Source organism: Lissotriton vulgaris, chromosome 7 (assembly GCF_964263255.1).
Source record: "Lissotriton vulgaris chromosome 7, aLisVul1.2, whole genome shotgun sequence".
Classification (NCBI taxonomy): Eukaryota; Metazoa; Chordata; class Amphibia; order Caudata; family Salamandridae; genus Lissotriton; species Lissotriton vulgaris.
This window is the reverse complement of record NC_141695.1, coordinates 1,502,705,065-1,502,732,642: the sequence shown is the minus strand read 5'-3', so window position 1 is coordinate 1,502,732,642 and position 27,578 is coordinate 1,502,705,065. Positions and strand designations below refer to the sequence as shown.

The following is a 27,578-nucleotide window of genomic DNA, read 5'->3' as shown; positions in this document are numbered from 1 at the left end:
TTGACAATCCTGAAGGCAGAGTGCGTGGGCTCGTGTGAACTGTGTTCTGGCCCGAGCCGAGCCCGGTTGCAGCTTGCGGGATCAAGACCCAATGGCTGTTCCATGATAACGCGTACCATCAGTAACTTCGGTGCCGCGTTATCAAGACATGTCGAGTAAGGTGTCATACGAATCGGGATGCTGCCCTCTCACCAACTCTGGCGACGAGGTTAGCATCCCGCCCTTCTAGAGGGACACGACATGTACGTAACTGTGAACCCCGGTTAACGTTAACGAAAGCCTCAGCTCCACAAAATGGATGCTGCCACCACAGACACGAGTCTGACCTCCTGCTGCTGGGAGTCCTTCCAGCGAGGAGCACTTGGACAAAGGGTTTCCTGTCACGGGCGGTGTTCGCACCGTCCCAGACAGGGTTTGTGTATTCTGGGTAGGTAGGGCTTTTGCGAGAAGGTGACTGCGGAGTGGCACCCCGGTGCTCACTACGCATCTGCCGGTTAGAACCAGTTCCAGGGGCGACAGCCCTGGCCTGGGGAAAGTCCGGCAGGGGAGAGGGGTGTAACTAACCCCCTTCCTGGTCCCACCCTTAGGGCAGGACCTAGTCATGTACCCACCCCTTTCTTTAGAATAAAGGCCGGAGCGGGGACCCTTCCAAATTAGATCATCTTTGAATCAAGAATACTTTCTACGAAAGGACTTCAAGACTCTTCTCAAGATTTCTCCCTTGTGGCTAAGGAGTAGTCACCCTGCATCAGCGGGCACCATCTAAGAACTCTGCGGTTTGCTGTAAGTCCTTCCTCAAGGAATCCGACGGCCCAGCTCGACGAGAACCGGCTTCCCTGGCACCTCTGACCTCTACCCACGTCATCAGCTCAGCTGTGATCTGTGGGTGCGACGAGACCTCGAGGGACCGGCCATCATCAGAACCTGCACGCTCTTAAAACCAGCACGACCATCGAGGTAACTCTCTGGTGAGTGCTCTGGGGTCCGAGAAGCCCCGACCCTGAGCCGCTCTAGCACCGAAGTGCAGTCTCCCAGCATCTCCACGATCTGCGTGGGGCCCTTCTGCTCGCTGCTCAGCACGTTGTCTGGTCACTCGCCGCTGGCTTGTGCCCTTCTGTGACGACATCCGAGAATCATCACTGCTGGTCTGGTTGCTCCAGACTGGCCCTTGCTTCCGTCTTTCCGAGAAGCACCCCGGACCCTCCTGGTCCACTCAAGACGCCATCTTAGGCCCACCCCGTGGCCCTGAGATCTGCCAAGGCTTGTTGCCCCATCCTGGGCCCAGCGACGCCGACAGCATCATCCTTCGTGGGACAGCTCGCACCTCCACCGTGGTCGCCGACAACGCCTCCTGGTCCGTGAGACTGCAGAGCCTAGCGTCGCCCACTCACCTAGTCGAGGTGACGGCCAACCGGTGCCTTCCTGGTACCCTCTGACTACTGGCTAGTAGTACGAACTTGGTCCCCTCTGCTTTCAGGTTTCATCAATCTCCGATCCAGGCTTGGATCTCTACGAACTATTCAGCACTGGTCGCCGGCCAGCAACTCCTTTCTTCCGGCTCCTGGCTCGTCAGCGAAGACCCCGGCGCCTGTAAGACTTGTGCAGCCGCAGCCCTCGTGGCTAGGTAACTCGGCATTTCGGTGCCTGCATAGCCTCCTTACTCTAGGGTCCCGAGTCCCTCGCTTCCGACTTGCCTTATCGGGTTCGCCCGAGACCTTAACCTTTCCGTGTCCTCGGACACTTGTTTTAAACTGTGCACTTGAAGTATTTGCCTAAGAGATTTGGTTTGTGCTTAGTACCCTGTCCTCATAAAGAGTACAGGGCTGTTGTGATTCTTAATAAATATACTGTTTATTTTCATAACACTTGTGTGGTGTCCTTTCACTGGGTGTTCAAGGGGTACATGTGTGGTAAACAGCTGGCTTAACACGCCCTCTCGAGTCTTTAGCCTTAGACTGCTCGTATCCACGCTACTAGGATAGCTGGTCTATAGGTTGACTTACAACCGAACACCATAAGGGTCGTTGGAACGATACATAGCGGTCGCTAGAATAGCGAACGTTGCATATCGGGCCAACTTCTCACAAGAACCAAGTCGAGATTTATGGTAGACCACTTCCGAAGCAGCCACTTATTTTTAACATTGGATAATGGACCCGATCTGACTGTATCAATTTGTTTGTAGGATTGTGTAGTCCGTTCTAACGACATAGGGTAAGGATCACTATAACAAATGTTATGAATTTTAAAAGTCAGGGAATGAGGTTATGCAGATACACTACACATTGGATGCAGTTTCTGCCTACTATGTATGCTTAACCTCTTGGCCAGAACTGAAAAAAATCTGCACTCCTTTGATGTGGAGAGTTGCAGAAAAGTGTACTGTTTAACTTTTCACTCATGGTTCCCACTTGTATCTCTCTTTTGGCACTTTTTGGCACTTTTTGCACCCCTTCTGACTCACTCTTTTGTGGTTGAAGATAGCTTGGGGAAGAGACTTCCTATTATTTGTGCATATATTGCGTAAAGTGAATTTGCCTGCTCTTCTATGCCCTTGGTCATCCTACAGGCCCACAACAATTGGACAGATCTAGTTCTTTGTAGTCCAGGCTTGAGTGATATTTTCCAAGTTGAAATGAAATGCACATTCAAGGCATAAGCTGTCTTTAAGTAACTCTTCGTGATATTAATGCAGGGCATGGGTCTGGGCCACATGAAGATTTCAGAGGGGCACCTCTGTCTCTGTCTCCCATGCAGATTTGGACCTGAACCTACAGGAGACTGACTGTTAAGACTCTTTCGACAGGCTGTTAGAACACCTATGATCCCAGAGTAGGCCTTTCACTTGTACATGCCCATCTAGCGTGGAGTAACTGCAGTGAGCGTGGAGTAACTGCAGTGGCAAGGCATCAGCTCTTGGTGGTAGTTCTGCAGTCTGGCTAGCCACCGTCCTCCCTTCTTCCTGATTTGAGCATACATGGTGATCTGGACCCTCTAAGGCTAAGGTCAATGGCTGTTAGTCGAGCACCTCCCTGGAGTGACCTATGAAGTGATGTTTTTCAGGTTAGTTATTGGTGTAGGAGGACAGTTGCCTGGGAAGCTTTTGAGCCAGTGATTCATGATTTGTTCTTCAGTGGTGTCCTTGTGAGTTGCAGAAGTGGTGGTAGCTCAATGGGCTGGCCATCAAATTGCAAAATCCTAGAATATTGGCAAAGTGCCATTCCCAAAACCCACCAAGAGAACGGCATAGTCGCAATTATCTGGAGAGGTGTTTTGATTGGGCGCTAGGAATACAGAGAGGCAGGAAGATGCACCTGCCTGTATTGTGTTAAATGAAATGGTTAGCAAGGTCTAAACTTAAAGAACCTTCCTGATAGTCTGAGACTGCATGGCAGGTACCTAATGTGGCTGTCCTGAGTGGTATGAACGTTCTTGAGAAAAGAGTTAGATGGCAGCAAGGTTACTTTGGCGCAGTGTGACTGAACTCCTATTTTCTTCCCAAGCCCCCGTCTTAGGACCTTATGTGTAGTAGGATCAGGACTTGCTGGGCCTACCCTGAAAAAGGGGTGGAAGAGGCAAGTGGAAATCACCTTTTCCTTTCGAGAGGGAGAATGACCAGCAAATGAGGCATGCCACCTCAAACCCCTCCGCATTCCTCACCAATGCTGTTAAACTGTGTGTTGGCCTGAAGAAAGAGAATATACTGAATATTAATTCAGTTCACCTGGTCAGCAGGATCAAAATGATAAAGGAGATTTCTGTTGTATCCAGAGGAAGATGGACAACTTGCTCACAAGCATCCAAAATTATCCCTTCTACCTTTGGGGAAGAAGGGCTTCAGCAACCCATTTTCCTCTAGAGGGGCCCTTCCACAATACTGTCTGCTAGACATGGGAAGCAAAAAGCAAAGAATTGGAGAAATATGGCATTGCTGTCGCAAGATGCAACACAGCTTATGAGCGCCTATTAAGGCCCTAGAACAATGGCTACAAATCTTGATACCAGAGATTTCTCAGTGCTTTGTTGAAGAGTGGTCACACATGGCATTGAATCCACCCCCGTCTGTAACAATAATCTCCAAACCTCTAATTTATAAGGACTAGGTTGTAGCTCTGAAGGGAGCATAATGACTAGGAAAAGTAAACCAGAATAAGCTTATTCCTTGGACTGCTGAGTCAGGCACAGGCTTTCCATCCTGCTGGGAGTATCAGGGACCTTGCTTGAGTGGTCCACCGTTAACTACACGCACGGTTCTTTATTTCTGTATTCAGGACTCTTACTGATTCCCATTTTGCAAAACCCAAGTAAGGTTAGTACTGTTGCTATTTGAACAAATAAATGTTAAGCTGCTGTATGGAGACTAGCGCTAATTTATTTTGCTATATGTGTTCCTCCAAACATTTCTTTTCCCTGGACTGTGGCTATATAGATTTGGTTAGCACCGTTCTTCACGTGCTTAGAACACTTGGTTTGGACAAACTTCACTGTCTAACAGATACCCGTATCATATTAAAAATCCCCATAGGAAGGTACATTTTAGCTTTAGTATATTGAAACCTCAGACTGCATTCTATATTCACGGACCTGCACCTATTGCACTTACTATATCTGCAGGCATTTGGTTTGGGAACAGAGGTTGATGACTTGGACTAATTTCATTTGTATACTGATCCAACACTTGATGGAGAAGCAACGGATGACAGGTTGTCTATGCATCATGTACATACGGGTACTCAGATTCTTGTACATATTGTCCTCCAGGACTCCAATCTCATGAGTGTCGACATTTTTTGCCTATCTTAATTAGCCTTGAAAAAATTCTTCGGACGAAACACGTGTCGACTGCCATTGGTTTAGTTTGTATATAAACTTTTGAGAAGAATAAAGAAAAAGAAATATCCAAATGGAGTTCTTTTGATTACTGTATGGATGTACATCCATTTTACAAGTTTGGACTTGTAATTTAGTGAGCCTCAGCAATTTTGTAATTCAAGAATAAGCTTACATAATCTTCCCTGGTCAGGCTAGCAAGTCCTTCGAAGGGGCGGAGAGTAAGTTGAGGGCCAGACAACTGATCTGTACTATCTGTTTCTTGCTAAACGTAAGCAGAAAACGCGGGGGCTGACAGCCAATGGTGTTTAAGGAAAGGCCTGAAAGTTTGCAATACCAAGTGGGGCTACTGCGGGCGCAATTTGCGGCTGGTGGGTTGTGGTAGTAGTGTTGCTGCAAATTAGAGCGTAGAGTCATGAAGATAGGCATCAAACAGAGGCAGGTGGACTAGCAACTGAAGCGCCTATGGAAACTGAGATGCCTGTAGCCGTAAACAGAGCCAAGAAACTTATGAAGATAAGGAGAAGGCTGCAAAAAGCCCAATAAACACTAATAAAACTGCAGCAGGCAGAGCTAGATTCAAAAAGACCTACCCGGCGGAGATACCTAAAGCCAGACATGAATCCCCTAGACCTCAAAAGAACAATTTATTTATTTAAGAGTTTTGTATAGAGCTGGCCAGACCCGAAGATATCGGAGCGCTTAACAACATTGGTGGCGATGAAGTTACAAAATAGAAGCAGTAATACAAGCATTAATTCGCTAAGAAGGGCAGTCCTGACTTGCTTAAGAGGTAACTGCTGGCAGAAAGGAGCGACAACCATTGGGAAAACAGAGAAAGGCCAGTCGCGTCTAACCTTTCAATCAAAAAAGCTATGAAGTCAGCACAGGAAGAGCAGAGACACTCGAATCACGAATGTAAGACAAAAGGCTCATTGGCGCTAGAGTCACGGCTACAGGCTATGCAGCAGAGCCTCCACTCTGTTGATGATAAAATGGGCTCCCTGCACCATTGCATACATAACATGTCTACCAAATTAGACAATTAGGCATCCAGACTCACAGAAGAGGAGCACAGACTATCAACAGCGGAGGGCGAATTACAAGCAATGACTAGAAAGTGCTTGGACATGAAAAAGCTCCTGACTACCATAAAAGCAAAAAATGAAAATTTAGAAGTGCGTTCATGACGCACCAGTGTGCGCATAATAGGTATCCTGGAAAAAACAAACACAGGTAGGATGGAGCTTTATGTAGAACACAGGCTCACGGATCTATTGGGCCAGAAGAACTTAACGAACATAATGGTAGTAGAGTGAGCACACAGATCACTGATGGCTAAACCTCCGCCGTGAGAAGCTCCGCGCCCCGCCATCTCTAAACCACTAAATTACCGGATACGGTGCTGCGACAGGCACGGGAAAAGAAGGATATGGGATACGAAGGTTACCAGGTGGCGTTTTACCCAGACTTCACTGCCACCGTGGAAGCAACGAGAAGAGAATATCAATCAGTAAAGCGACAATTGCAGAAAGTAGATATAATGTATGCAATGCTATAGCAGGACAATTTGTGAATTGAGTATGAGGGAACGCAAAAAATATACAGCACCCCAAAATCAGCGTAGGACTTTTTGAAAACCATTGCGAAGTAAAACATGTTCCGGGCTCCTGGGATGATGAGTACTCCGATCAGTAAGCTCGCTCGCAAGACGAGAACAATTCAGAAGTGAAAATCCGCAAGGAGAACTAGAAACTGAATGGGAATCTAAAATGGCTTTTAATCCTCAAACAATTTGAAGACTGTTTTGTTGTATCGCCTTGCCACCTCCAATCTTGAGGGAGTTCGAGCTCCTGGCGACCCCCACACGGGAGAACCCCATTAGAACTGATTAGTAGAGTATTATTGTCAGTTAAGTAACATTAAAATAGTAGGATTTTGGGGGCCTAGTCTTTAGCATGTTTGGAATGCTGAAGTGGGCGGGGAAGGGTGGGGGGGGAGGGAAATTGTTATTCTGTAGTAGGGGATGTCTGTGTATAGTCATAATCTAGTGAATAGTCCCACCCATGTGCTTGGACCCCGGCAATCAAAAATAATCTCTTAAGTTGTCAAATCATGCAGAAACTGCAAAGACACTTAAGAGAGAATTTAAAGACAAATAATGCAGCCTATATCCACAGGATACACTGTCCAGTACTTCAACTAGAAATTCCACCAAACAACACCACATACAACACAGCCTGCCCAGTTTCTACCATAGATAAACTTGCCTCTACCAGTAAAAGACTCTGGAATGATAGAGAGGAAGGCATGAACAGACAAGCCCCATAGGCTGCCATTATGTGGCTTAAATAGGATACTGTGCCTTTAAGAGAACTTTCCAGAACTTTCTCCCAGTATCCCAGAATGCACAGCAGGTCCCTCTTACTTTCAGTTCTTTTTTCCGGCTCCTGCTAACAGGACCCTGGCATTGAGCTCTCCCTTTTTTCAAGGGTTTATTGGATTTTTTTGTCACTTTTTAGGTCTCGCCTAGACCAAAGCAAAGCTTTGCTGTCTAGGGCGAGACAACTTATGTAGTTACTTTTGGGGGAATGTGGACAGCAAAGTGCCACGCGATTTTCCTGCCGAGATTGGACCTCGTGGGCGCGCACGCCCAGCCGGCGCCGTGTACATCCCCTGCCTGGTGCGCGCTGTTCAATGAATGAAAGTGAAACTGGCTGCAGTGCCTCACATCCATGCCGCGTTAGTGTCTTTCCTGTTTATTTCCCTCCGCTTCTGGAGCCTCGGGCCCAGGGCAGCAGCAGGACATGGGCGGAGTCCCTCTCGGGGGACTCGGTTTTTGGTTGGAGCCTCTCGGGCTCAGGGCAACAGCAGGGCATGGGCGGAGTCCCTCTCGGGGGACTCGGTTTTTGGTTGGAGCCTCTCGGGCTCAGGGCAACAGCAGGGCATGGGCGGAGTCCCTCTCGGGGGACTCGGTTTTTGTTGGAGGCCTCCCGGGCCTCTCGGGGCCGCGGCGGCAGGGCATGGGCGGAGTCCCGCTCGGGGGACTCTATCTTCGTTGAGGCCTCACGGGCCTCATGGCACAAAAAGTCTCGGCCTGGAGGGGAGGGGAGGGGCGGGCACCGGCAATGTACCCCGACGCCCCTCCTCTCTATTCGGGACTCACCGGGTCGGCTGGCGCTCGGAGGCGGCCCGGTCTCTCCTTCTCCAGCGGGGGCTCCCTCTTCTGCACGGGGGCCCCCCGCCATGGCTGGCACGGCATCTCCGGTCTCCCTCACGACTTGGGAGACCGGAGGACAACAGGCAAAGCTTCCGCAAGGCAGTGGGAGGGGACACACCTCTTCCCGGCCCCGCCCACAACCAGGCGGCGGGCCGGACATCTGCTTCCGGTGTTTTACTCCGGGCTGCGGCGGTGATTGTTCTCTCGGCAAATGAGGGGGGGCATCCTCGGGGCACGGCACAACGGGGTAGCTAGGTACGGCCGGGTGGGCACCGGCGGCGTACATGAAGCGCTCCTTCGGCGCTAGCAGGGAAACAACGCGTCACCCCAGTTGCCATCGGATCAGGGGAAAAGAGAGTGCTCTCAAGCGCTAAGGGCGAGATACAGCGCTTCCAGGCGCTAGAGCCACAGCAGCACAGGGTTCTTCAGGATTCCAGCGGAAGCTCTCCCAGGCGCTAGGTAGAAAGTATAGCGCCTCCAGGCACTAGGGCAACAGCAAGGGACAAAAGGTCTGTTTTTGTTATCTTTTTGACTTCTACCAAATTTTATGGTTTTGCTGTATTAGTGCTTGATCTTATGAAACATTTTCTTTTCTTTTTTACTGTTTTTTTGTGTTCATTTTGTCTGAAAGTACTTTAATAAAAATTTTCTTGAACTAAAAGGGAGTCCAGCCTTTCCAATCCAGTTCCATGGCAGGTCAGACGTCAGTTTTCTGTGTGGACAAAAGGTGTGTTTAAGAGAGCAAGTCTTCACTTGTCTTTGTCTCTCCCACTCTTCTTTAATAAGCTACTTCTGTTGGGGCCGTTTGCCAAACTTGGGTTTCCTACATGTTGGTGAAATCTATATCACAAGTTAAAAGTATCTTGCCGTAAGTAGTAAAGTAAAACAAAAAAAGTTTTCCCTATCAGACTTTGAAGACTGAAGAAAATAATAATGTTTAGGGTCGAGTCTGCGGATGCATGCGCTAGCGCCTCGCTGTAAGGACTCTGCGGGTATTCAGTAAGGGCTTGGAGCCTGACTGTGTCTTACTATTTGTTGTCTTCACGTCACTCTTCTTTACTGGCTATGTAAGTGGCCAGTGCAGTCGAAACGTCACTTCCGACACTGGCTGTGCAACAGGGAACTAAACACCGATGAATTCAAGTTTAATCCGTGCCAGTCCGGTGCTCCCGATGTAATTGAGGTACGATTTGATGCACCCACGTACTCCCCTCTCCCTGCTGCATCTTTCATAGTGCTTGCATGCGTTTCAGATCACTTTCCCCACACTGCATTCATTCTTGTTTAATTTGTTGAATGTGTGAGGTTTTTGCTCATATGGGGGGAGAAGTGAAGATTTGTGCATGGTGCTAGAGTCTGATCTTGCCATATAATAATGTACTATCCCGTTTTCTTTATTAAAAGTGAAGAGGTTAGCCTTCAATAGTTGTCTATTTTTTTTATTTTCTGGAGCATTTCTGTCACACAGGAGATTGTTGAGTAAATAGAAAAATCCTGGAAAAATATGTAGCATTTAAGCACTACCCCTGCTTGTTTCACTCGGAGCGCATCTTGCATTTTCAGTAGAGACTTATCACAAAAACCTCCCACTGCAACTCGTAATGCTTATGACTTGTGGACAATTCTTTGCACTGCATACTTTTAGCCAACATCTCTACGTCTTCTATATCGCTCAAAGCTCGGCCAGTGCACACTAAATCCTGACTTGCAGCACCAGGACACGCAGCATCGTAAAAGAGACGTAGGCTAATGTGCAGAGCTGCCGACTTCAAAACTGCAGGACTTGGTTCCCTCCATCACCCCGCCGCTGCAGGCTGCGCGAGCCCACCTCGCTTTTCATTATTCTGTGTGCTGATCCATGGATGACGGCTGTGTCAGGTCTCACAACAGCACCAGCTCTCCTATTATGGCACCCTGGCTGTTTAATATGACAATTCAAAATAATTTACAAATAGCACTCTCTGTGCCTCGCCTCAAAGTGCGAGAAACCGAGAGAGTGGGCGAGAGGCTCCGCGCGGGATAGTCAGCCTGGTGTCTGCCCGCTCTGGTTCGGGGACAGGCCCTCCTTACAGGCTTTAATAGCGACAGTACATGTCACTTTAGACAGCTGCACACCCTTTGCCATTTCCTCTCTGAGGCTCTAGTCTCAGAGAGAAGATGGCAAACTAGTTGCATCGAGTTTGACTGTTCTTGTACAGAGCTTAGTAAAAACAGCAGCACTTCTTGTCACTTTATTGTTGTGCCATTACTATTGAGAAGCTCCCACATCCATGCATCGCTACATAGTTGACACTACATTAAAATTACCACTACAGGGAATACCGCTGCATTGAATGAGGTAAGTTCAATTCAAACTTAACCTGAAAAAAAAATGTATTCTTCATTATGTGTGCTTGTTGGAAACTATACAAGTTAAATGAAGTTTAGTTGGCAAAACGACGGCATTACCTGGCACTCCATACATGCCCACAGATTATATGGTCCCTCAACCAGCACTTGTCTAGGCTCCTTGGGTGAAATTTGAACCAGGCTGGCCTCATTTGCATAATTTCTGGAATTTCACAGTATGAAAATTTCCCCCAAACAATGCCATTACAATCCACATAATTACGCACCATTTTCAGAAAAAAAAAGCATTTGCAATGCAATTGGTCTCACATTTACGCAACTTTGAGCTATTGACTATCTAAATAACAATACCTTTTATTTGTGTTTTGGTTTTCAAAACATAAATAAAAGGCATTGTCATTTACATCGCCAATAGCTCAAACTCTCACAAGGGCGAGACCTATTGCATTGCAAATGCTTGTTTGGATAATAGTTTTTTTCGGTTTGTATTCCTTGGTGCTTCTCTTCTCTCCTGTGTGTTTGTTCAGGCTTTTTAGGGCTCTAAAATGCCTGGTCTTTTCGACAAATGCCCAGCATGTGGAAGGAAGAAGGCCAAGAGTGATCCACACGACGTCTGCATTGTCTGTCTCCCTGAGGAACATGTCCCTGAAGACTGTGACATCTGCCAGCAACTTTCAGCAAGGACTGAGGGACAGGCTGAAGATTAGGCTTCAAGGCCTTGAAGAGAGACGACTGCAGGCTGCAGGTGGGTCTGGGCAGGCTGGGAAGGTTCCCTCTGCCTCTGCTGAGGCCTCTGGGGGGCTCCCCAGAGGCAGGAAGACCAGCAAACGGTCCCGGTCTCCGTCGATGTCGATTGCATCGACGACGACGTCGAGAGGGATGACGACGGTGTGTTCCCCATCTCCCCGGGTCGAGACGGCGTGAGGATTTGACGTCAAAGGGCCTGGAGAGGCTGCCGCCGAGACCACCGCCGACTGCATCTTCATCGTCGCGGCGTCTAGCTATCGACGTCGAAGAAGGAGCGACAGGCGACGACGATCGGCGTCGAGGGGATCCTCGACGTCGAGAACCTCGAGAAGGAGGAGTCGATGCTCGTCGTCGAGACTGGAACGGTCCACGTCGCGGAGTCGGCGTTCGGCGTCAAGGAAGAAGAGGTCGACGTCGCGGAGGCGGCGTTCGGCGTCGAGGAAGAAGAGGGTTACGTCGTGGAGGTGGCGTTCGACGCCAGAGTCGCTGAGGCGACATTCGACGCCGGAAAAGCTACGCTCAGCGTCGAGAAGGAAGAGATCGGCGTCTAGGAGTCGTTTCAACTTTCCTAAACGGCGCAGAAGAAGTTCTGGTGCCAGAAGTCAGGCTGGATCTAGTGGAGGGCACAGATCGCCTGCTGGAGGGGCTGGGTCACAGTCCCCTCCCCCGAAGAAGTCACCGGGCTCGGTGTACTCGGTAGTATATACACCACCTCGACCTAGGTCGCCCCCTCCTCCTGTACCTAAGGAGGACCCTCCCACCAACCCTCCGCTTCCACCAGGACGACCACTACCACCGCTTCCACCCCATGGGCCCGCCCCTCGGTCGGAGATACCTCCTGTTCCTCCGCCAAGGTCGGAGTCACTACCTCCTCTTCCTACACCATCTAAGGGGACTCCTATACCAAAGCCCCAGGATGGACCATGGAAGACACCACCACGGAAACCTGCGGAGCGTCCGCATACCGGAAGGTCACGCTCTCGCTCCAGGAGGAAGGAGAGATCGCGCAACAGGTCGTCCACGTGGTCGAGACACCGCCATAGGAGGCACAGATCTCGCTCTCGCACGAGGTCCTCAGGGACCAAGGACAATTCTCCGACATTGTCGGGATCGCCGGACACAAGGGTGTCTCCGGTTGATGACCTGGTGGCGTTTCATGATGTCCTACTGAGAGGCGCTGCTAAATTGGGCATATCCTTGACGGTGCCCACGCCTAAGACATCAGTCCTTTTCGAGACACTGCACCAGAAACACATGTCTCGTCCGCTACTACCTCTGGTGCCGGGCCTTGAGGAACCGGCCATGGACCTTTTCCTCACCCCTGCAATGACTAAGGCGGCCCCATCGAGGTTGCAGAAAAAATACCGGGCTCCTGACTCTGACCCGGCTTTTCTAAGGATGGAACCTCCTCCGGATTCTGTGATTGTGACGGCAGCCCACAAGCAGCATGCCACCACCCCGCCATCCACAGTCCTCCCGGACAAAGAATCTAGATGGATGGATTCGGCTGGGAGGTAAGTATGTGGAACATCGGCGACCTCTATGAAAGCTGCGAGTGCCACGGCTTTGTTGGGACTCTACGACCGCTCCCTCTGGGACTCCCTCCAGCAGTTTGCGGAACACTTGCCTCGCGGGAAGATTTCCAGGAAGTGCTAAACGAAGGGATGCTGGTAGCGAATCAAATTATCAGCGCTGTAGCAGATTCATCCCTCTTGGTGGCACATGGCTTTTGCCATGGGATTAACCAGCGACGACACGCCTGGCTCCGCCTTACGTCACTGAAACCAGATGCGCAGCAAAGGGTGGCCAATCTTCCATTCTCTGGCGGAACCCTATTTGGGAAAAATGCGGATGACGAAATGGCCCGCATGAAGGCGGAGGCCGAAACACTCATGTCTGTGGGTCCAGAGAAGCCCAAAGAAGCGAAGAAATCGTACCGCCCGTTCCAACGGCGGTTCGGTGGGCAGGGCAGAGGACGTGGCCAAGCTTCAGGACAGTCGCAGCAACAACAACAGTTCCGTAAGCCGTTCCAGAAACGCCCGAAGGGCAGAGGAGGCCAACAGTCGGCACCAGCGACCAAAGGCCCGGCCGGGTCTAGGCCCTGACGCTTACTTCCCCCGGATCTGTTACCCACTCCGGTAGGGGGAAGCATTCCATTTTTTCTGGCAGAGTGGAGAAAGATTACTCGGGACAAGTGGGTGCTGAATATTGTTTGCAATGGATACAGCCTTCGGTTCAGCAGGCCGCCTCCAGCAATTCCACCGGTCAGCTCGCAGTTTCAGCTGCGCGAGCTCCAGGCGGAGGCAGATATCCTGTTACGGAAAAGGGCGATAGAAGACGTACCTCTGTCTCAGAGAGGGAGAGGTCTGTACTCCCGGTTCTTCCTGGTTCGCAAGAAGGACAAGAACGAGTTCAGGCCCATTCTGGACTTGCGGCAGGCAAACAGATGGATTCGCAGGGAAAAGTTTTCCATGCTGTCGTTGCATCAGATTTATCCTCAGTTGCAACAGGGAGACTGGCTATGTGCTATAGACCTACAGGATGCGTAGTTCCATGTGCCCATTGCACACAAACACAGGAAGTTCCTGCGGTTACAAGTCCGCGCCAATCATTATCAATACACAGTACTCCCATTCGGACTAAAGTCTGCGCCGAGAACGTTCTCGAAGTGCATGGCGGTGGTAGCGGCACACCTGAGGAAGAACAAGGTGTTTGTCTACCCGTACCTGGACGATTGGTTGATCAAGGCATCCTCCTTCTCAGAAGCGCGAGCACACTTCCAGAAGACGTGCGTTCTCTTGAACAAGCTGGGGTTGCACATCAACATGTCCAAGTCTGTCCCGACTCCGGTCCAATGCATACAGTACTTGGGAGCCTCCACCAATACGCTGTCAGCAAGCGTGTATCCTTCGGAAGAGCGACGATTATCACTCCTTCGGAAGGCTCAGGCTCTTATGACCACTCCATCTACAACAGTGAGGACGGTGTCTTCTCTACTGGGATCGATGGCCTCTTGTATCTTCCTGACGCCACACGCATGGCTGCACATGAGACCGCTGCAGGAGTGCTTGGAAGACCAGTGGGATCAGAGGAAGGGATCCTGGGACGACAAGATATGGCTGTCTCTGCATGCTCTTCAGTCTCTGAAGTGGTGGTGTTCAGCGGAGAATCTCCTCAGAGGGGTTCCTTTCCACAAGGACATTCCCACGCAGACTGTTGTGACGGATGCTTCTCTCCACGGCTGGGGAGCGCACTCCGGAAACCTACAGATTCAAGGAACGTGGTCCCTGATGGAGGCCATGTATCACATCAATTTCCTAGAACTCAGAGCTGTTCACTTGGCACTGAAGGCCTTTCTTCCATCCTTTCAGACCAACTCTCTGCTTGTACAGACGGACAATACCACCACGATGTATTACCTCAACAAGCAGGGGGGCTCGAGATCGCGCACTCTGTCACAGGAGGCGCAGGCGATCTGGCACTGGCTTCTGGCCAGAGGACTGACGATAACGGCTACCCATCTGCCAGGTGTGCAGAATGTTCAGGCGGACGCACTGAGCAGACTGATTCAGGAAAACCACGAATGGGTCAGAAACGACGAAGTACTTGGAGAAGTCTTCTCAAGGTGGGGAACTCCAGACGTAGATCTGTTCGTCACCGCCGAAAACAGCAAATGCCGAGACTTCGCCTCCAGGTACTACCAGCAGGGGACGCTGGGGAATGCGTTATGGATCAACTGGTCGAACAGCTTTCTGTACGCTTTTCCACCCATTCCCCTGATTCCAGCGGTGCTCATCAAACTGGCTAGGTCCAGGGCTCGGATGATACTCATTGCCCCGGAATGGCCCAGACAGTGGTGGTTCACGGACCTGCTTCACCGGTCTCTCCTTCCTCACATTCGGCTGCCGTGCAGGCCGGACCTTCTCACGAAGTTCGGGGGGCAGATGTTGCACCCCAACCTCTCGTCTTTGAGTTTGGCGGCATGGCTCCTGAGATAGTGCAATATGGCCATCTTAATCTGCCCGAGGATTGCAAGGACATACTGAAGGAGTCTAAGAGACCTTCCACTCGGACCTCCTATGCTTACAAGTGGAAGAGGTTCTGTATCTGGTGCCAGTCTAAGAACTATGACCCGACGACGTGCAAGGAAGACGTCATCCTTCCTTACCTTCTACATTTGGCGCAGTCTGGCCTTAATGTTCCTTCCATTAAGGTTCATCTTGCTGCATTGACTGCCTACAGGAAATGCCCTTCAGACTACCTTCTTCCAGATCCCTGTGATCAAAGACTTTTTGGAAGGCTTGAAGAAAGTGTTCCCTCCTGTCAGGCTTCCTTCGCCTTCATGGGAATTGAATGTGGTGCTGTCCAGATTGATGAAGGAGCCTTTTGAACCTATTCATAAGGCTTTGTTGCAGCACCTGTCCTGGAAGGCGGCGTTCCTCGTGGCCATTACATCGGCCCGCAGGGTGAGTGAAATTCAGGCGTTGTGTTGCCAAGAACCTTATACTGTATTTCATGCGGCTAAGGTTGTTATGCGTACTCACCCTAAATTTCTTCCCAGGGTTATTTCTGATTTTCATGTCAACCAGACCATAACGTTGCCTATGTTTTTTCAGAATCCTTCATCTCCAGCGGAAAGGTCTCCACATTCCCTGGATGTTAGGAGGGTGTTGAAATTTTATCTGGATAAAACCAAAGATATTCGTAGGTCAGACCAATTATTTGTCAATTATGGATCTACCTCTAAGCAGTCCATCTCTAGGTGGATTGTGTCCTGCATACAGTTGTGTTACCAAAAAGCTAATAAGACCTTAGGGGGTAAACCTAAGGCTCATTCCACCAGGGGAATAGCTGCCACGACAGCTTTACTCCGTAATGTTCCCATTGCAGAAATCTGCAAGGCGGCCACTTGGAAGTCGGTTCATACCTTTGCTAAGCATTACTGTCTGGACACTGATGCCAGGGCAGATGCTCAGATTGGGCAGGCTTCGCTGCGGAATTTGTTCGCACAATAGTGGTGTTAATTTCTTTTCTCCACCGCCGCTTTGGTGTGGGGATGGGCTTGCCATTCTATTCACTAGATTATGACTATACACAGAGATCCCCTACTACAGAAGGAGTAGTTTCTGTCCTGTAACTCCAGTTCTGTAGTAGGGGTATCTCTGTTATAGTCATAAGCGCCCGCCCTCCTCCCCAGTGGAAATAATTAGTCATGTAAGGAATGCTACAGGTCTGGCGTGCTGCGCCTTAATAAAGAACTGAAAGTAAGAGGGACCTGCTGTGCATTCTGGGATACTGGGAGAAAGTTCTGGAAAGTTCTCTTAAAGGCACAGTATCCTATTTAAGCCACATAATGGCAGCCTATGGGGCTTGTCTGTTCATGCCTTCCTCTCTATCATTCCAGAGTCTTTTACTGGTAGAGGCAAGTTTCTCTATGGTAGAAACTGGGCAGGCTGTGTTGTGTGTGTGGTTTTGTTTGGTGGAATTTCTAGTTGAAGTACTGGACAATGTAGCCTGTGGATATAGGCTGCATTATTTGTCTTTAAATTCTCTCTTAAGTTTCTGCATGATTTGACAACTTAAGAGATTATTTTTGATTGCCGGGGTCCACGCACATGGGCGGGACTATTCACTAGATTATGACTATAACAGAGATACCCCTACTACAGAACTGGAGTTACTGGACAGAAACTACTCCTTGTGATGCTTACCCTAGCCTGTCTAAAGCATATGCTCATGGTACTTTTCTGATTCACTCACATGCACATACGCTAAGCACTAATACCTAGATGGCTGCAGATAATACATTTGTTAACATAAAGATCTTGTTCATGACCTGGACTGTACGAGGACCAAACAGCCCCAGACAAGTAATGGCCTACCTCACCAGATAATATTCAGGTGGCACATGTTTTTGTATTTTGTTCTTTTCTCGAATTTAGTCCAAACAGCCTGGGCTAGGTCAAAGAACATTGCTCCTTGTTGTTCTCTGTGGTCTGACACTAACACCTAGACATAATAGAGAAACCCAGCTGCTTGAGCATATATGTTTGTCATATAACCCCGGACGTGTCATTATAAAAAATAGAGCGCTGACTTTCAGTCAGAGCACAGGTCCTGAGACAAGAGGGCTGTGTCAGCTGAGATGTAGAGCAACTATCTATGTATGCTAAGGTATGAGGTCTGCCAATAAACCCAGAGATCTATTGTCATTTTGCTTCATTAGTGAGGGTGGGCTTAGGCAAATCTGTCGGCTAATATGAAAGGGTTTTTCTTCGTATATGTCTGCTAATCATGCTGATGACATTACTGACCTGTATTTGTTTTCTAGTTGTGGAGCAATTATTGCATATTAGAGCACAATTGTTTAAATAAGTATTGTATGCTTCCTTTGTGTCTCTTTTCAATTTATTGTGAACAAGTAATAGTGAGAGAACGAAAGGGGGTGACAAGCTACCGCAATCCCTGAGAGGGTCTAGAGAGTTGTGTTCTGAGGTGCCTAATCCCTTGCCTCTCTACTAGGTTTAGGAGGGCATGTGTCATGTGAGGCACTGAAAGCTAGTCTGATTCAGGTCCATGGATACTGCTGTGGTATGGTGACTTAGCCCCTGCATACTGATGTTCCATGGTCCCAAGCATAGTTCACAATCACTATGACAATACAATTTGTAATGAACAGCATATTTAAAAAAAATGCATTTGCTTGCTGGGGCTGATGATTATGAAAAGAGAAACGACATAACATTGGTAACTTTTCCCTTCCTGCCAGATCATGATGGTGTGGGAATAGGCCAACGTACGGGGCTAGAAATGCTAATTAATGAGGCAAGGGGATACCCAGGAAATGTTTGGAAAATATGGCAATCCTGGCAGAGTTAATATGGACGTGGTTACACAATAGGTAGTGTCACTTCAGGAAGCCATGTCTAATAGGATACCCATTGCACTTGAAGAGACTAAACCTTCTGAGTTTACAAAATATGTATCTTCTGTATCACATTTCTTGTTACATTGATGTTGAGGGATTGGGAGTATTACACTCCACATGTGTACTTTGCTGGCTGATAAAGAATTGCCAATCTATTGTATATATGCTGTTGGAGAAAATCAGTGCAAAGTTAAAAAAACAGTTCTGCTGCAGAATGTACACCTCATTTCCTCGATTAATAAATCAAATGAAAACCACACTTTTGGCTAATACTTTTCTCACACACACACGCACACACATACACACACACACACAGCATTACACAAGCAAAACTTTGCACTGTGATTTACTTACAAAAGCCTTTTACTACAGGCACACATTTAGAACTATTTACTTTTACAATACTTTTCATGTTAGCCGGTAGTGATTAAACAGCATGAGTGACATGTTATGGGTGAGAATGCTATCAAAAATTGTGGAGATAACTCTGATTCCTGCTGAACCTTCTCTTGTTTGACAGGACCCAAGAGTGCTGGACCGCATGCTACCGTACCTGGTCAACTACTACGGCAACCCTCACTCTAGGACTCATGCCTATGGCTGGGAGAGTGAAAAAGCCATGGAAAAAGCAAGAGAGGTGTGTATTAAAGATTTGTGCCAAACCGATCATGGTTGGAAGTGATTGTAATGAATGCAAGCGCCGTCACACTTTTTTTATGCCCGAGAAACCCCAACCCCCTCCCTCCCCAAGATGGGAAAAAACAATTATATAGTGAAGATTAACAAAATGGTGCCAAAGATATTGGCAAATGAAAATTATTTTTTTTTTAAATAAAAACATGGTTCTAACTGTAACTACCTACTGCCAGCCTCCGGGAGGGAGGTGTATGTGTGTGTCCCTCAACCCACCTAAGAGACCCTTTGCTACTCCTAATGCATCCTCTCCAAGCCCTTAGTCTTATAGTTCCATTGTGCAAGTACTTAGATGTAGTTTGTCTTCGCTCAAAGTCTGCCTGCCCTTTTCTGATGCCCTTCTGCCATTCCACCAGTGTCCTTAAATTCCTCTCAGCCCATCATGAGTTACCCTCTGTAGGCCATTAAAGGCTAAGGAGATTTTAATATGTCTTCAGAATACTCTATCCTAATCCTGGAAAGCCTTTAACTCACACTCAGATTTTCTTAGGTGGTCCTCTCACCTAGACTACGGACTGTTAAAGCCTATCACCCAGCAGTAAAGAGCAACTCGTAGGGCCAACAGACTTTCTTGGCAGACTATTGAATATCACCAAAACACCTTTGCTAGCTGACAGACCCTCACATGGAGCCAAAGAATCTCAGCCTCTCGTCTGTGCTACCGAGAGCCCTTTAGGTACTCTCCACTAGCCCATTTACCCATAGCCAACAATGCTTTCTGCTAGCCTATCTTGTACCTCTGGCCAGATGAGTCCCAACACACCTGCTTTCAAAATCCTGCCAGGCAGTTCACTTACAAATTGCCATTCATTGAAAGATTCTGTCTTCAAAGCCATAAGAAAGTGACCAGTTCCTTAGAGCAGCGTCTTTCAAATAGAAACACATAGAGATTTTTTTACATGCATGTCTGTTTCCATGATCCTGCAGATTAGTGGTAATGTAAATATGCCATCCCTGCTGCAAGGGGGCTTAACGGTTGGAGCGGAGAACTTTGAAGCTGAGGAGCCAGGTTCAAGTCTTGAGGGAGGCTCAAACATCCTGTGAAAGTCAAAAGGCTATCCCTGGAAAGGTTAATGGATTGGAATATTAACACTCAAATTACAATGTTCCTATCTCATTTACTCAAAGCATGCACCTAATCAGTCTCTCAAATCACTGGTCACAAACTGAATTATAACGTTTACAATCTTTTTATTAAGAAATAATTTTGTTAAAATTTCAGTATAGAGTCAATTCGAATCCACTGAAAACATATAGCATTAAAACATCTCATAGTATAAGAATACACTTGTGCAACCTATTAAAAAAAGAAGAAAAAATACATTTTATAAGTTGTCTGAAATAATCATACAGTAGATTGCTAAATAAATTGTACATAAGCAACAAAAAAAACCCTGTTATAAATGAAGCTCCTAGTGTTGCTACAGATTATCTGATTCAATAGCCTTTATATAAATCCGTAAGGACTACCAGTATTATAGAATACAATATATCTGGAGTCTCTTAAGCTCTTTTTGAATTCTGTATTAAAGAAGTGCGTCGACGCGTTTCGGTGTTAAGGCCCGCAGATGTGGTCACACCTTCATCAGGACAGTATGTATTCACTCTGGGTCATCGAGATCAATAGACTGGTATTCTTTCTCACGATTAAGAATTCTAGGTCTTCCAGTCTCTGTATGCATTAATGTTCAGTCAAATATCATGGTCAGCAGATCAGGTTATTCTGCCAACTCAATGTTAGATCGTATTTCTTTATGTAAGACTGTATGGACAGATCTTTTGTTTCCTTCCCCTGTTTCTTCAACAGGCAACTGGATAACATGCTTGGGGTGGTTTCCTTGCCTATATTGTGCTACAAGTAACAAAGCTTTACTTGTCTCGTAAAGATTGGAGGAATCTCTATGTTGGTAGAGAGTCCATCCATGATTTCATGTATACTGGCGTCCCACTATCCCCTTCAACCGCAAACGCCTATCTTCTGCTGCACTGTGACAAACTAGTATTAAAGTCTCTTTAATGTGTACCTCTGATTTAATAGGAGAAAACCTACTTGTAGTGCGCACTGTTCCTACTGGAAAAACTCCTATTTCCAACAATTTGAGAAAAACTACTTTTCCGATTAATCAATACTCCATGAATACCGTATGGTTTCTCGTTCTATTGTTTAATTCATAGAACTTTAAGGCAACATGTATACATTAATACATTCTATTCATGTATATTGAAGTTTATCTATTGGTTCTGTAAAGAAATAATCCTCTATTTACATCAAATGTAACTTGGTATACAACCTATATTCTCTTTACATGTCTCTCAGCATTTCAAATACATTAATCATGAGTGATACACAGATTGATATAGGTTGATAATCTTGAAAATCGAAGCCCAATGCATTTCGGGACCCGAAGGTACCCTTCCTCAGGGGAGAAATCCTGTGGCATACAATAATACTTGGTGACGATGATCGCAGGACCCAATGAAATTAACAATGCACCGCTACTACTGGGGTGCTGTCACGAGAATGGCTGGAGCAGTGACTACGGGAGCGGTAACAAATAATATCGTGGAAGCTTGTCAGCGATGTATACTTGGATGTTAGATAATAGATGTGAAGACACACCGCAAAAGGTTGCTTTTAAGGTGGATTTGGGCTACAGGAATGTGGCAGAAACGGGAACCGCTTAGCTTCTAATCAGTGCTCCTCCTGACTTAGGCGGTCGATTGCGAACTGGAAGGCACACCGTAAACAATAGCTTCTAAGGTGAATTGCAGCTGCAGGAATGTAGTGGAAACGGAAACCGCTTAGCTTCTACTTAACGCTCTTCTACACTCTCAGGGACTCCAACTGGGAATTACAGGCCAACACATTTCAGTAGTGCTGCACCCTTAGATCAGCATTAGTTTATAGGCACTCTTATGATTAGATGCTGAGTGCTCCTCTCATATTTACTTTTGTACCTCTGATTTAATAACCATATCTCTTTCTGGTCTTCAGTGGCCTTGTAGTATTTATTACTTAAGATCCACATTATAACGTTAGACCACAGCTTTTAAAGCCAAGGTGCATACAAGAGAGATTTGGATGCTACTTTCCTTGATTATGGCCAAAGGGAAATCTTTTATACTCCTGGATTAGTAGGAAGGCACAAAGAAGGGATGTCCTGGGATCCAAATAAAAGATGAAAAAAATCACCCTGCAGAAATAATTTCCTGTGTATCTTGTCACTCGCCCTGACCTCCCTAGTGTACCTTCTGTCCCAAAGTAAGATAGGATAAACCACCATGCTGTAATCTCCTGTGCAAGTGAGAACGGTGGACCACACACATAGTGCCTCAGTGTGTGATTCTTGCCTCTCACATTGAACCAGGGACGAAAAATGCAGCAGATTAGTCCCCTCAGGGTAACTTCTATGTGTAGCCATTCTGTTTGCCACTTTAGTTTACAAGTGTGGAGGAGCACAGTGTAAATGAGGGCAGACTATTCATCTTCTCCTATGCATAGAGTGGAGTGGTAGCTCATCCTCCTCTTCTCCTTCTGTCTTTGGGACCCAGGGAAGTCTGAACAGGTAAGGTGTCTTCCTTTTATTGTGGATGAGGCATGGTTGATTCTCAGTATTTTAAGTTCTAGCAGCACCAAGGCTGTGATCATGGAATGTTCAAGTGCATGCAAGTCAGATCTGCAGAGCTTCATGCACATTTTAAGGGAGAGAAATATACGGGTCTGACTTTGGTATTGTTATTTGGAATGAGGTTATGCCTCTCCAAAAGACTGAACTTATCGTTGTGGGGGTAAAAACAGACTCAAAACATGAAAAACTGTAGAATTGACAAACTGCTCAGCATTTTTTTGAACTACCTTAAAACATGTATTTGCACATTTTTAGAAGGGACAGGTTTTGTTTGCCAAATACCTATACTGTTAACACTCCCCTTTTGCGGTCTTTATGTTGTTAGGCATAAAGTAACAGGTAGAATACTTGCCTATAGTTATCATCCCGATTCATCCTTCCCTTGCTCCCTGAGACCGAAATGGTATCTCTCCATTATTGTACTGACTCTTGGCAAGTAATGGTGATCTTACTTTAACATACATATTTCATATTCATTCAAATTCAATTTTTCCTCTGTTCTCAAATCTGATTGTATACCTTTAACTTCTTGGCCTTCCCATGCAGACTGTGTAATAAAAGAGAGTACTTTCTTTCCGGACCCAAATTTGTTCCACACAGTCTTGCGAAATTAATCAATATCTTCTGCCACATATTCCTCCCTATTGGTGGATTTCCTGGACTGGTAAAAAAAAGAATTGAGGTGGTGTTACATTCTGCATACTTCTTTACCTTGAAATATATAATGATAGTAGAACAGAACAAACTAGACAATATGCAGGACCACTACTAATTATCCTACGTACTGTTATAGACCAATTGCAAATATGTTTATCACTGTAGTGTAGTCGAGTCTCCCATAATAATGTATAAAATGTGTCTGTCATTGTTGTATAGGCAAATCTCCAACAGTAATAATAGTTGTGCCTATCACCACTGTGCAGGCTAGTCTCAAGCAATACAGGTAGCAGGTGTGCCTGTCACAGTGAAGCTAAACAAACACCCAGGATTCTTCCACCATTAGCTACCGTTGAAGGTTGCACAGTGTTAAAATTTTTTGTCTTTATTCTGCAATGATGATTATCCCATTCAAAATGGCCACTCGGCTTGTATAAAGTCAATCCTCACAGAGGAATAGCCTTGTTTTCCTAGTCAAAAACCAACTTCTTCCAAAATGGCTACCGGAAAACCTATCTCATTTCTACAAAGAAGCTAAAAAACGGGTCTGCCCTATTCCCCCTAGAAACCATCTGGGCCAGAACAATGCACAAAGGACAAGAGGGAATGTCCATGGATAAATATACACAAACTATTGCAAAGAGACAAACAAATTAGTCTCATGCATGGGATCCAAGTCTTGACCTTAACAATTGTCAACTACTAGAACAACTCACGAGGGCGTCTTCAATTCTTTAAACATATCTTTTCTTTTATTTTAGATATGAATATCTGCACGATTATAAGTCCTACAAAAAGCAACAGACAATACATTTATACATCAACGCAAAATCTCAACCATACTTTGTTTAGACTTTTTTGTAATACCCATCCGTTTTGACCTGGTTGCATACCGATACAAATATCATAGCAATCCAGGGGAGGTAATTCTTTGTACAAACTACCTAAACAGATATACCCTCTCTATTTGATCGCTTGTATAGCGTGTAATACAATTATTCAAAAATCATAGTTCATTTAGATAGATTGCTCCTCTTCATAAGTCATATGAAGAGGAGGAATCTATTATCTATATTCACAACATTCCGTGTCCCAAAATAATTTTGTTGATTTTTTTGAGAAGCCTACTGTTTGGTCTAATTTTCGAAGCATAATCTGGAAAGAAGCAGGAATAGAATTCACAAAATCCTAAAAATGTCAACACCACTTTTGTTTGACAGAGGAGGAGCTTCCACTATGGACTTTATCAAATCTGGCCTAAATGTTGCCATCTATTCTCCTTCCTCTGAATTCTAAGACTTCCTCTATATATCCTAAGAGCAAATTTTTTCGTCCCTCATAAGAATCCAGTGAACGGTAAGGTATAAATAATTCTGTTTCCCCACGTGTCCTCGAAAAACTTCTGTGATCATGGTGATTTTTGCCACTGAATCAACAATTAGATTTAAACTTTTGTCACCCACACAAATATCTACAATAGGATCAACACGTAGAGGGATCCCTTGAAATCTGACTCAGTTTCTCCTGATTACGGTTGAGGGGTCAACTAGAGTCATCTCCTACTACGCAAAGTACTAGGTCATTCTACCCATCCACATCAGATCCTTAGTTTGATGTAAATCATCCAAGTTAGGGGCTGAACACTTATCATTCTCAGAAAATATTGGAGGAGATGATAAAACACCCAAACTTGAATGTAAACTTAAATTTAGAGTTCCCAATTCCGTCTCTTTCTTTACCTGATCAGGCACTGAGTCATGCAAGGGAGTTGAACAAGCGCCCTTATTGAAACAGTCTTTTCCGGGGGCACTTTATCCACCGTTTTCTCCCACAACTGAAATATCTGGCTTTGGCCCTTCAATTGGAGAGTTGAGGCATCCTTGTTTCGCAGGGGGTTGGATCTTGTCTTAGCACAGGATCTTCCCCCCAACAATCTCCCAGATCGAAGCTTTTTTGCGGTAATATTTCAGACTATACCTCAAAGAAGGTGAAACAATACACAATGCCAGAAAACGGTTTTAAATATGCTCAACGTTTAAAAAAGGCGAAGCAAATGAAGCGCATCGATCAAACTACAAATATTGAGGCAATTGCCAAGGTCTATAAGGGCTTGAAGGATACGACATAGATATGTTTAAAGATAAATGTTAATAAGTGGGCCCAGCCCAGCCTACTTCAGCCACTGAGGGCCACAGAGGGCCCGCCCTTTGCCCGGGCTTAGCCCGGCGTGTCCCCCGCGCTTCCCGCGACGCGGAGGGCACAACGATGTTTTTAGCACCTGGAGGCGCCGGAAGTGGGCGTGGGTGGGCGGGTGAAAGTTCCCAGGTCCTTCTGGATACTGTGGTCCCCCCGCTCGGCGGCCGCTTGATGTCTGTGTAGGCGGCGGCGGGGGGGGGCCAATTTAGCAGCAGGGGCACACCGCGCTCACAGCGCCAGGTCCGGCAGCAGAGTGTCCGAGTCCACAGCAGGGCACACGCGCTCACTGCGCGAGGAGCAGGCAGCAGGACAGCATAGACGTTGGGTTGCTAATAGTTGCAAAGTGGGTGAGAGAGCCTGTCACAGGAGGGCTGGGATGGTGGGAGATGTGAACTCAGTCTCTTTTCCTCACAGCCAAATGATACTCTGAGCATAAATATTGTAAATGTATTCTTAAGCTCCAAATGTTAGATAAATGCAGAACCTTAGTACCCAGGAAATTGTAAATTACTTGGACACAGAGTTGGCATTACATGCAGTAGGGTTACATGGTCTTGTCTTGTGCAAGGAACTGTCCTGCATTCCTGCACTACGAATTCCTGCAGGAGATGAGACGCTTTTCTTCCCTATGGGTAGAAAGCAAAACCAAAGGGGATGATGGACGGAGTGTTGAACATTGCAAGCACTCGCCCCCAGTTAACTGATCTGGGTTTAATCCATCTTCATTCTTTAGCTCACTCCGCGATCCCAGTTCAGACATGGCCATATGCAAATCAGTCTGACCATGTGCCTCAAGGGAACAGTCCAACCCGAACTGCCAAGCCATGTCTTCCCTGGACCGAAAACCAGCATCCTTGGACCTGCTCCTAAAATACATATCTTGTGTTTATTTCAGAAATACATAGGTTTCCTTGATACTAATTTTTCACTCTACATACTTCACCATATGAAGCTGTCTATATACTGTTCACAATGAAAAGCTTTTGTACAGTGCATCTCAGTTGTTGGCCCTGGTTGCCTTTTGGTTATTGTAGAACCTATGAACTCTATATTGCACTACAACCAGAAGGTTCTACAGACGCAATGGTATATTGCTTTAGTAATTCGGGCATTGTGACAACAAGTTACAGATGAATACGTCACAAACTGCTGTTTTTTTATACAAAAAATAGGCTACCTTGTTACTGGTGATTCCTTAAAAAGAAAAAACTGAGGACCAGAGCTGTTTGGCAAATCAGGAACAGTTTGTTTAATTAAACATAGCGGCCAGGAGAACAGTTACAGATACGAGGTCTGAGGACTCTCTCAATTTACATTTAGTATGTGTCCTTATATGCAAATTACAACAAGGCATAAAAGTTCCTGCGTACCATATATGGTGAGAGATGTTGGTTGCTGCATAAACTAATGGTTACTACAGGTGGGTCTTGACTTTCTGTGGAAACAGAATGGCCAGTGGAAAAAAGGTCCAGATGTCTAGCAAGGGGGGAGCATGTGATCACTATATGTACTAGGTCCTGATTGCCTATGTGTTCCTAACACATGTGGCATCTTACTTTTTATGGTGTTTTTAGGATCGCATGTACCTTCCTCCAGCCATGTGTGCTTTATTTGGGCAATCTCCCTTGGCCATTGTAATGCTGCTATACCCATCTGTGGGACTGATTTCCCTTTCCCAAGTGCTTGCCTACCAGCTATGCACCCTCCGATCTGTGGCCTTTCAATCAGCAATTCCCAGGCCTAGGTCTCAACCCTGCCTATCTACATATTTGCCAGTCAAGGTTGATGTAGATTTCACAACAGGCGATTATGTTAGTAAAGGCGATATTTCATTTTCATCGATGTATGCATCTATTTCCATATTAACAACCTTATTGAAAAACTTAAAAACTGTGGAAAAAATATATTTTTTTTATTCATCTCTGCATGTTCCTGAAAGCTGGGAGGATGGTGACTTTAGCACAGAAAACCATTTGTTGATACCATTTTCAGGAGTAAAACAACCAGACACTTTTATCCAACACACTTTTTTTCTATTTTCCCCAAGAAAATGTAGCTATATTTTGCCTATTTACTCAGTCCCCTCCAGGGGAATGTACAAATTCTGAATATTTCTAGCATCCACAAAATGTTGAAAATAAAAGACACAAATTTGGCATGGATACCTTATGTGAAACAAAGGGTGTGAAGCCCTATGCATGAAGTAACCTAAATTGCTAAATTTTGTGTGTGTAGGGGGGCGCGGGGGTTAAAAGAAAAGTATCTGGCCAAGAGATGTATGCGGCCTACACATTGAGTCTTTTTTTCCTTTTTCCCTATAGTTCTTTTC

The 27,578-nt window shown here is 46.3% G+C and overlaps 1 protein-coding gene across 1 annotated transcript in view; it reads left to right on the top strand.

Annotated features, from left to right (window-relative positions):
• NFS1 (NFS1 cysteine desulfurase) overlaps positions 1 to 27,578 on the top strand; it is a 588,248-nt gene that overhangs the window by 71,277 nt on the left and 489,393 nt on the right. The window contains exon 3 of the mRNA XM_086932345.1: positions 18,595 to 18,711. Within this exon, the coding sequence (XP_086788471.1) occupies positions 18,595 to 18,711 (117 nt within the window). The remainder of the gene's footprint in view (positions 1 to 18,594; positions 18,712 to 27,578) is intronic.